The 11,422-nt window shown below is 42.2% G+C and overlaps 2 protein-coding genes across 3 annotated transcripts in view; both read left to right on the forward strand.

The window, feature by feature from the left end:
• The window catches only part of LOC125719247 (ras/Rap GTPase-activating protein SynGAP-like), a 144,558-nt gene that overhangs the window by 118,616 nt on the left and 14,520 nt on the right, over positions 1-11,422 (forward strand). The window lies entirely within an intron of this gene.
• Positions 1,777-6,498, forward strand: LOC125719253 (relaxin-3 receptor 1-like). 2 transcript variants are annotated; one of them, XM_048993865.1, is made up of 2 exons: positions 1,777-1,945; positions 3,150-6,498. In XM_048993865.1, the coding sequence occupies exon 2, from the start codon at positions 3,295-3,297 to the stop codon at positions 4,528-4,530; it is 1,236 nt and encodes a 411-aa protein (XP_048849822.1). In that variant the 5' UTR covers positions 1,777-1,945; positions 3,150-3,294; the 3' UTR covers positions 4,531-6,498. The 2 variants fall into 2 exon arrangements, with proteins under 2 accessions (XP_048849822.1, XP_048849823.1); XM_048993866.1 differs by having other exon boundaries at positions 3,177-6,498.

Consider the following 11,422-nt stretch of genomic DNA (forward strand, 5'->3'; position numbering starts at 1 on the left):
ATGCATTGTGACGTCACCCGCTGTAATTACAGTGGGGAATTAATTGGGTCTGTGAGCTGTGAATTTTGTTTATTGAGGAGTTGATCCCCTGTCATTAGTTGCAGTAGATATTCAGACATATATTATGTGTTTTAGGAATATTTCATGATCAAAATAATGAAGTCTATTTTATTTGATTTCTATTAAATAAAATATACAGAATGAAATAGGTATGCAGAAAAGGGGATTTCAAATAAAGAGCATACTACATACACATCAGCATGTGTTTCTTGAGCAGCTCGGGGAGCTGTTAACTCATCTTTTTTGGGCTGACGTGTACAGTAACATCAATAAAGAACCAAATTGAATTTAATTGAATAGGGAACAAAGCACACTATTAAGAGGAATTCTGGGAATTCCCTGTAGTTCCTGCCTTGAATTAAGGCTCCCTGCATGATTAGTGATTACAGAAGCGCAGCCACCATGTCCGTAGATAATCCCCCAAATGTCATAGTGACGAATCACATGCCATCAGGTAAAACACAACCCAGGATGGGCAACATGCACTGGAAACCTAGAACATTTGGCTCCCTTTATCACGACGACCTCATTTGTTTCTTTTTTATGGAAAAGGCAGATAAGGCTAATCTGAGCAATAATTACTCTGCTTGTCTACCAGGCTCATCCTTCCGTTCCTTCCATTTGTAATCTAATCATCTCCATTCATTGCCGATGACCTTTCCAATATTAACAGAAAATCCCACAATAAAGAAGCACGACGCTGCACTTTGTATGCGTATGTATTTGACTGTGTAATCTGATAAAGACCTGTTCCAGACACAGTTAGGCAATTAAAGATACAACGATTGGCTTGTTATTCACTTGAAGTCGATTTATGCACTCCTACCAGGGTGTGAGTTGTTAAGTTTCCTGTTAAATAGACAGTGATGCTACCGGGAGCCGAAACTCCGAAAAGGGATTTACTTTTTGGCAAAAGTTGACGGGGCGTTGTTTTTATTCCAAATGTCTGCTGTGCACACGTATTTTTTTATATAAACGTCTAATTTCGAAAAGCGCTTAATGTTTATAGTACGTTATACTGTTAAAGACTAAATTTTCTCCTCTTATAGCAGTCACTACATAAAGCGGCCTATCCCGCGCAAATAAAATTATAAATATAAATCCAACCCTCAAAAATACTAAATAAAATCATAAAAGCGTAAAATAATTGGTTTAAAGTTTCGATATTTGTCTTCACTTACTGTGCGGATGAAATCATCTAATTTCTCAGGTTTTGTGTGGCAGACTTAAAGAGGTGGGCGCAGTATTTAAAATTGTGCTGAATCCTTGTTAGTGCTTTTTTTGCGTATGCCATTCTATGGTTTACATGCTCATCCATCCATCTATCCATCCATCTACTGAACGTCCCACCTGGCCCTGGTCGCAGGGGGCTTTAGAGTCTAACCCGAGCAGTATAGGGGAAAATGCTGGGGCACTTCGCTCCATCGCGGGGCTGTAATACACTTTCAGTTCCTTTAATAAAGTTATTTGTATGCTATAGCTGTGCAGTTAAATGCGCTCGTTACTTAGCCTACTTTTTGTGTTTTTAACAGCAAATGATTGCAGAAACGTCTGATCCGAAATGAGACAATGTATTTTAACGATTTTAACTTACAACGTTTACATCTGTATTAAGTATTATATATCACGTTATAAATCATTTTCAGTGTGTCAAAAACACCTAAAGGACTCCAAAGGCAGGTGAAATGACCCTAGGGGATGTGCATATTGTTCAATGTCATGAGGGTTATGAGGGAGGAGACAGAGGAAACAGCAGATAAAGGTGCAGGACTCGGCATCTCTGCGAAGTCCGGTCAGAGCCGCCGCTCCTCAAGGCTCGCCTGCCAGCGAAGACCCCGCAAGCACCAGTCAGTGTTTCCGATCTGAACTTATAAATCAATTACCGGTAAGATAGTCTTTTCTGGTTTAAGGAAGCGAGATTTTCTCTATAGCTTTTAAATTGTTCGCTTCACTTTTCTATATATGCATCATGTTGTTTGACTCATTACAAACCTTGTACTTTTAAACATTGACGATTTTCGTTTTGAAATTGAGATTACATTTATGTTGCCTGATATTCAGTTATCAAGGAAAACTTTATTAGTTGCCTATAGCAGTTCCCGGCCTTCGATTAAACTGTATTTCATCACGGTGTGTTTCATTGTAGGTTATTAGCATAGTTACACTAACTGCTGGCGGAACCAGTTAATTTGGGATACGAACACATTCGTAATGACTTTTATACTGGAGTTCATATTAGCTGAAAATTGTCTAATGGAATGACATTTAAGCAGAAACATTTAAACACGGGTGTTTCATCTTTTAGCGACTTATAACAGCCTAAGTGTTCAGTTTCCGCTGGGTATTCCTGCTCTGCCCCACAGTCCAAAAAGACTTTTTAAAGTGAAATTTCTATATTGTTCTTTCATTAAATGCTTTTATCTATCTATCCATCCGTATTAGATTTGTTTCTTCAGTACATTAACAGTGAGTGTAACGCTTACACCATGATAACAAGGCTGGTGAGGTGCCAGTACATTTTACTATGTTTTGGACTCTGGGGTAAAGCAGACCCGTAATACATGGAAGAACCTGCAAGCTCCAGACACAACTGGGTGGAGTTCAAGCCCTTTATGATGCTACAAGCCGCACCATCCTTAAATACCATCAGCTGGATTGAGATTTGGATTGTAATTTGCCTGTAGTGTGTGAGTATGTGTCCAGCAATGCACAGGCATGCCATCCAGGATGGATGAAAATAATTATCTTAATGCACAACCTTAGTGCATTAATTGGAAAATCCAAGTTCCAGCTGTTAATCTGTGGTGTGCTTTACTCAGGGACGTGAATTACGGGGGGATGTACACCTTCCAATAATCAAATCCAGCCAATACACCCCCTGGACCTCCTTAAATGGGTGGAGACCTCAGCCTCCCCAATACTCCACCCAAAGTTATATCCTTGGCTTAGCTATGTACATGTTCTGTGCTAGTTAGCATCTGTATCAACCTCACCCTGCTTTCTGTGAGACTTGGTAAGAAGAATAAGTTTGAATGCTGCCTTTGACTAGGATCGTGTCATACGTCTGTCTTTCTGTTTCTGTAATACAGAATGATGCATTTTCACGTTGACTGCAGGTGACCTGCATCAAAGCCAGCGAACAAGTTACAAATGTAACATCCTGCATCAAAAAAGTGCCTGATTGATGAATTTCCAGTAGAAAACAATTAGGCCAGGACTGTGACTCGGCTCACGATGTCGGATTCTGACTACCAGAGGCTGATGCAGTTTAACAAGACCTTCCACCGCTGTTATGTGGATCCCTCTTGCGACCACACACAGCTTCTGTACCACAACGTGACTGAAGTCAACGACCTGAATCTCCCCGGAGATGGATCCCCATTTCTCCGCACCGCCATTTCCCTGGTGTACTGTGCAGTTTGTGCAGTTGGCATTGTGGGTAACGCCCTTGTGCTGTTCCTCCTCCACTCCAGTAGGAGCACCAACAAGAGCACCATCAACTTTTTTGTCTTCAACCTGGCTGTCACTGACCTCCTCCTTTCTATGGTCTTGCCATTCTGGGCAGTAGATGTAGCTCTGGACTACAGCTGGCCGTTCGGCTGGTGCATGTGCAAGGTGATGTCATTCTTAACCTCGCTGAATGTCTACGCCAGCGTCTTCTTCCTGACCGCCATGAGTGTAACGCGCTGCTGCTCAGTGGCCACTGCCCTCAAACCAGTCAAACCAGTATGCCAGAGGATGTGCACAGTGAGGCTCATGACAAGCCTGATCTGGTTGGGGGCTCTGCTGTCGGCAACCCCCAGTGCCGTGTTTGCAGAAGTATCTGCAGTGGGGGTGGACCAGGCCTGTCTCCTCCGCTTTCCTCAGGGCACTTTTTGGTTGGCCGTTCACCAACTACAGAGAGTAGCGCTGGGTTTTCTGATCCCATACATAGTAATCGCCCTCTCCTACATTCTCCTTCTGCGTTTCCTTTGCAAACAGCCTCTCACTGGTGCCAACCACCTTCGCCAAGCCAAAGTGTCTCGGTCAGTTGTGGTGGTGGTTTTGTCATTCTGCACCTGCTGGTTCCCTAACAACATCATCACTTTCTGGGGTGTCCTGATCAAGCTGGACCTTGTGGAGTTGAGCAAATCCTACTACTTAACTCACACTTACATCTTTCCTCTGGCCACCTGTCTGGCTCACATCAACAGTTGCCTAAACCCAGTCATCTACTGCTTGATGAGGAAGGACTGTCGCAAGGGGCTTAGCAACCTCCTCTGGAAGTCTAGTTTCTCAACTCTCTCCAAGGCCTGTCTTTCAGCTATAAGATACAGCCATGTCAAGGTCCAGGAGGAATATTTTGCAGTCCCATGCAACACAGTGGAGAGCCAGACCGCTACGTCATACTCCAAGAAGCTTGCACAAGCCTGCATGACACTCTCTATCGCCCACACCCCGAAGAGCTCTTCCCCACTGGACAACTCATAACCCATCCATCCATCCACTTTCCAAACCACATATCCTACTGGATTGCGGGGGGTCCGGAGCCTATCCCGGAAGCAATGTGCACGGGGCAGGGAACAACCCAGAATGGGGGGCCAGCCCATCGCAGGGCACACTCACATAACATTCACTCACACATGCACTCGAATTAGCCTCAGCATGTTTTTGGACTGTGGGGGGGAACCGGAGTACCCGGAGGAGACCCCACGACGACATGACGAGAACCTGCAAACTCCACACACATGTAACCCAGGCGGAGACTCGAACCCGGGTCCCAGAGGTGTGAGGCTTCAGTGCTAACCACTGCACCACCATGCCGCCGCACAACTCATAACCTTCCATCTTAAAAGAATCTAGCAGCCTTAGTCACTTTAATGTAACAAATGTTTATAAAGAAACTGCATCTGACAAAGCAAGTTTATTGTACTGTTAGTTAGTTTTATGCTTTAAAATATATGCACATCATATACACATTATTTCATGCAATGTCCAAACCAGTAATAAATCAATAAAATGTAAAATTTCGAAACCGGAATCCAATATTGAGTTTTTCTGGTTCGGGTGGACTTAAATTTAAGACTTTAATGGCACACAGAATACTTTAATGCAACACAGAATTAACTCTTACACTGGCATATCCAGGAGTCGGTTTTCCCCACAGTAACAATTTCATGCACATCACGCGCGCTGAAGCTTAAAGCCGATAAGCCCCTCACCTCCCATCCCTCAATATTCAATTTAGTAATGAGAAGCAAAATGTTAAAGCAAGTAGGGAGTGCCCAGACTTTTTTAATGAATCTTTATTTTGACTCAAGCAATGAATTATAACTTCATATAACAGTCACCACAGGCCAAAATGCAATAATCATTGTCAGATTCCCAAATTAAAGTTTTGATACACTGCAGGGTATTACTTCTTAAAAGGGGAATGTTCTAGTTGCAGTACTTCTCTGGTGGTGCAGTGCATTATAATCAGAATGCAGATTATTTGTCAGCAGTATTACTGAGGCGGTCGCAGGCTTGAGTTCACTTACCTGGACTGATGAAGGGTATCTAACGTCGATGTTTCCTGACTGCAGGAGCTGGACAAAGATTTTCTGCAGAAACAAAAGCAGCATCAAACACTCAAAAAGATTTTATGAGCTTTGGTTTCAGGAAGGACATCGATCTGCACAGCTGTCAGATTTTCCATAATATGTGTAAGGAAAAAGTGTAGATGTGCCCAGTTACGTATCGTTAATGTTAATATGTTCATGTGGTGTTAATTGGTTTTCTTTGCTGTGTCTGAAAATAAAAACCACGACATTATTAATTATCCTGTAACATTGTTATGCATTTAATATTTAGCATTTTTTGTAAATATCTGTAAATATACAGTTGTGGAAAACAATTGAGAACACAACATCATTTTTTGTTTCATTTCTCAGTTTATGGGTGTACTTCAATGAATATATATATATATATATATATATATATATATATATATATATATATATATATATATCAAACTGCAGCCTGTTTTTTCCCCTGTTTCGCATTAATGAAGGGCTTCTTCCTTGCTTTAAGGGACAGTCTGCCCTAACAGTGCATTTCACACCTTTTGAAGGTCACTTGATGTCATCCTTTGGGAAACTGTCAGATAAGTTACCAGTCATCGCTGGCATCAGACAGTCGGTTCCGTCCTTTACTTGGCTTTTTTTCCTAGTCGTTCCCAGTGTCTCCAGCTTCACCTTATTTCTGTGTCCTGCTGTCTTAGCAGTTTTGAACCTGTTAGCAACCAGGTGCTCAGCATATCCTACTGCCAGCAGAGTCAGGGTTAAACCAATATTTAAAAATGCAGATTTACTTAACAATATAGATTGGACTTTTTTTGGGCATTGGACTTTTTTTCCATGGCTGTGCCATGTGTCATATTGTGCTACATGTTTACTTTTTATGCAAATAAACTTCAGATTCTAGCCTATGAGAAGTGCATGGCGGTCACTCATTGGCTGGCTTGGCCTTTCTATCCCACAATCCTCCGGACTCATGAAAAGGACCTGACAGAGAACAGCATACAGTCAGTGTCGGTACCATCGAGCATAAGGAATGTCCCAAGAGGGTTTGCATCATGGCCAGTCATGTGGTTTTCCCCATTCCAGCCCATAATTCAAAAAATACTATTCATGTAAGACTGCTGTGTGCCGTAGGCATTGACCTTGTGACACAGAGCATGAATTAAGTTTTTGTTAATAATTGAATTTAAAATACAATTAGCCTAACAGAAAAATAACTACATTCATTCACAAATGTCCTAAGCGCAGCCTGGAGCTACTGAATGTTTGAAATATATCATATATAATCCTTTACACTTTAAACTTTGGTGGCCCGCAGGGGAAGATGAAAAATGTCACTAAAAAGCATTTTAAAAATGGCTCCTTAGATTAACATTATGTAAATATGTACATACATGCACAGACTTGTGCGCGCGCGCACACACACACACACACACACACACACACACACACACACACACAGACATAGCAAGAAATCAGAACTGGCATTTTTAAGCGAGGAACAGGCTGGCAGCCTTTTGTCACCCTCCTGTTAACTACACATGGGTCTTGAGTCTATCAAAACAGCAACAACTTCTGCGCTCAGAAGCATCTAGCAGATCGGCGATTCTTCAAAGTGACATTTCTATTAGCTGCATAAGGCTACAAAAGTGTTATAGAAACTTAATTAGCATGAGCCTATTTAACGTCCGTGGCGCTAGCTTAATTGCGGTTTTGTTTAACCAACTATGGAAACAGGAGGCAACGCTCTATAATTGTAGCTTCTGTCTCGTTTACTCAGGGCTCCTTGGTCCCGAGATTGTCAGTGACATATGGAAACGATAAAAAAGGACAACAGTCAGAAGATGGATGATTCTATCATACTCGGCGTAAAACAAAGGTTCTGTCCACTTAACTTTCCAATTTCCTGCCCAGTGTGGAGTGGCACAGTGACAGTAAATATGTTTTGAAAGTAAAATTAGTCCTCGTCAAAGCATACATGAGCAGGTAATTGTAGTGTTGTTACCTGTATTTTTCTTGCAACACCACAGAAGCAGACGGTACCGTCTGTAATTGGACAGCTGACAGTTTTTTTCCGATTGCCCTGATAAAACCTTGCAGATCCAGGCCGCCTAGCCTGGGTTCCTGCTGATCTTTGCGCTGTACATTCGTTACCTCTGAACCTAGGAGGCCGCACCAACATACGGGGATTATCGTGCTGCTGTTACTTTGTGTATGGCTGCTTTTATAAACCAGTACTCATATGGATGAAAGATAATCACAAACAGATTCCTGATCGTCATAATGAGCTGCCTATCGCACATAATATAACTAATTACATGACATCGTTTCTTTCTACCTTGACCTTTAAGATATGAATTTCCATGATTTAAGAAACTAATTTCCGGGAATATTGTATACAGTATGTACACATGGTACTTACTATATACAAAATTCCCCGGAAATTAGTATCTTAAGTCATGGAAATTCATATCTTAAAGGTACCATGTGCACATGTAACATATCTCCACGTAGACTGTTGTTTATAAGCTGTTTTATTTTTATAGAATAACGGACTCTTGGACAGATGTAGCACAAAATGCTACAAATTTACTTAGCTGCTTGTTTCAGGGAGGCCATATGGCCACATCTCCACACATTTCTGAGAAATATCTCTTCCGTTAGGATTCCCGAGACCCATGCAAGCAGATGTGTGCTTGCTGTACTCCTGAGAATATAGCTGCTATTTGTTTGGTGGGAGAACTGGATCAGGCCGGATCACATCTCGCTGTAGCCAGCTTGCTTGACGTGAATCCTGGAATGAACCTTCATATCCGTCAGATTTAGAGACATAAGCAAGCACCGCTTGCTAGCATAATAAAAATTGTATGAATTGTTCAGTTAAGCATCAGTTCAAAGTACCAGTCAGCATTGCATGGTGTTATTTGTCGCTAACATTGAAGCACACAATGCTGGCAGAAATTGTCTATTAATTTCTTTTGGTGATTTTTTTTCAGAGGTTCAGATATTCTGCACACGATCAGTGTCTTTCAGGAAGAATGAACAATACAATTACTGAGTATTTACTGGGTCGTCTGTGCCTGACACTGAGCTCCATCTGTGGTTTGGCGTCTTTCTGCCGCAGACGGCCACTCTGGAAAAAAAGGAGTGTTCACTCAGTTCAAAGGGCAGATGTTTCCAGCCTGTTCTGCTAACTTCACGGGGGTGGAGTAAAATGCCAGACCTGACTGCAGAAGCTGCCACATCACGAGGCTTCAGGATCTGCTGTAGTGTTTTGGTGCAGAAATCCGTGAGGTGGTGGCAGATCCAAAGCAGAAGGTGCCCAGGAACAGAGATGATGCATTCTGTTCCCTTTAGTGACCTATCAGCCACCCCCCACCCCCAAACCCCCACCCCCTTGGCGCCAGTCTGATCCAATAACCCATGCTTTTCAAATTCCCATCAGCTCCATCAACAAGCACGCAAGTCTACAAACAACTATGGTTTCTTGGATTGAATTAGGCCCAGTGCTAATTAAATAGACCCGATTTGCCCCATATCTTTCCTTTCCGTTGGCTATTAGTAGCAGGCTGACAAGCATCAGGCGGGGAGGTAAGTGACTGCCACGACTCCAGCTTTCGTTCCTGGTTTCATAGCAACAATAACATCTCATTTACAGATGATGGAGAATCCGCAGCTTAACACTGCTCCAGTGTCTGAAAACTGCACGCCCATTAATCACATGGGCATTAATCGCCAGGACCACCTGTACTGTCTTGTACTCGCTTGACACACGAGCAGCTGTCCTTGGGATCTGCACAGGGCCAGATGGGAGCCCCGGCTGGACTCTGGGGTCTGTGAGAAGCTTCAGGTTTAGAAGAAGCTTGGCTGAATTTGTTAAGAATAGATGTATATTTGAGGTGTGCTTAATGCCACAGAGGCATCCTGACATTTGCCAGGCTCCTCAGTTTGACTTCACTTTGCAGGACCACCGGTGAAATACATGCCACACCAGTCTGTCTATGCTACAGCCACTGCACATGCACACCAGTACAGGGGGAGCAAATGTCCAGCCTACGGGAGTCATGGATAATTATTTCAAATGGCTTCCATCCCTACTGGTGGCTCCAGCATATGTAAGGATGTTTTTTGTGATTTTCCATTTGCACAATATCCTTTGCTCTCCCCTCAGACATAAACACACAAGCAGGTGAGAGCAAAGCTTGAGGCTCAGCAATTTTTCCCAGCAGCCCTGGAGTATTTTCCGGGGGGCTAAGGGCCTTAATCAAGGGCCCGTCAGTAATGTGACTATTCAGCTGAGCATGGGATTTGAAACAGTCACCTTCTGATAGCAGAAGGCTAATCTATTTAGCCCCCAAGAAATAACTGAATGTTGCCACATGTCAGATATGCCGTTCAAATAGACATAAATAGTTATATCTCAATCATCTACTGTTCCACTTCTATAGTATGGATCGTTACTCTGGTCCTTGAGATTATTATGTATCATTTGAGTAATATACCGTAATGGAAAACACTTAATGTTGGCTCATCTCTGGATCTGGAATATTAATTAATAGGACTTGATTGAGTTGTTGATTGAATTTTGCCTGTATATATCGCATAGCACCCACCCTAGAGGCCTCAAAGGGGAGCCCACAATACCAGCCTCGGCAGCCCAGTGCTGGAGCAGAATTTCACTCTTCAACCATCTGAGGACATAACTGGATTCATTATTTCCATAACTGAATGTGACATTGACCAGGATAAGTGGTTAGAAGATGGATGGATGATTTATGGATTTTTGGATGCAGCGTGTGGGGTGCCATGGAGGTTTTAGTGGGGCGTAAGGCCATGGCACACCTCCAGCGTTGAGTGTGAATCCTGCCTCCACTCTGATCGTGCGGGCTTTCTCCCAAAGACATAACGTCAGGTTAACTGGTGTCTCTAAACCGCTCGCTGTGAGCGTATGTATGTACCCTGAAACCCTGGCATCCCATACACGATGTGTCACTACCCTGCGTTGCCTGGAACAGACTCCGGGCCCCAGCCGGCACAGGTGATTGGATGGATGCATAATATTGAAATTGCAGTAAAAAAACCTTGTCATTACCTTGGAGCCGATTATGGATATTCTCTGTTTTGATAAGGTCATATTTTATTATTACTGTGTTTTTTTTCGCATAAAGTTTTATATTGTGCACTAGTTGCTTTTGGTGTAATTTTTCAAGGGGCATACAAGATTCAACGACAATGTTTTAAGAATGTTTTGGATTACATGTACATTTAAATGTGAATTTGTTAAATTTGATTAAAAGATATCCCCCCCCCCCATTGACTTTTAGTAAATAGGCTATTAGTGGATTATTAATAATTTTGTTAAGATTAATAGCAAAATATTCATAACTTATAACTAGTGTTCTAATATGGTTAAATCCCTAATGAGAAAAAAAGGTTTTTTGCAGCGATGCGTCCAATAGTGATATTTAACAAATAAATGTCTACATCTAGTGGTCTAAATTAAAAATACATACATTTTGGTCCTGTCTTTTTTGCTTTTCAGTTTTCGCTTATACTTGTGTTTTTTATATAATTACTTTACATATTAACATATAGGTGACTTATATGGTTATAACGTAAGTAACAAACATACGCATCCCTTAATATCGTAGTGTTTCATTAATGAGATTACACTGTTCTCATTTTCACGCCTTTCATGCTCGTACATCGTAAACCGCACAGCCCAAGACTGCCACTGCTCAATTTGCCGACGATCATTTCTGTCTGAAACCGCAGCCATGATAATTAGTGAAGAAGAACGGATTACAGAGCTATAGGGCGAA

The sequence above is a fragment of the Brienomyrus brachyistius genome, chromosome 23 (assembly GCF_023856365.1).
Source record: "Brienomyrus brachyistius isolate T26 chromosome 23, BBRACH_0.4, whole genome shotgun sequence".
Lineage (NCBI taxonomy): Eukaryota > Metazoa > Chordata > Actinopteri > Osteoglossiformes > Mormyridae > Brienomyrus > Brienomyrus brachyistius.

Excerpts from the sequence above, each read along its gene's own strand:
- LOC125719253 (XM_048993865.1), top strand. The coding sequence starts at position 3,295 with ATGTCGGATTCTGACTACCAGAGGCTGATGCAGTTTAACAAGACCTTC.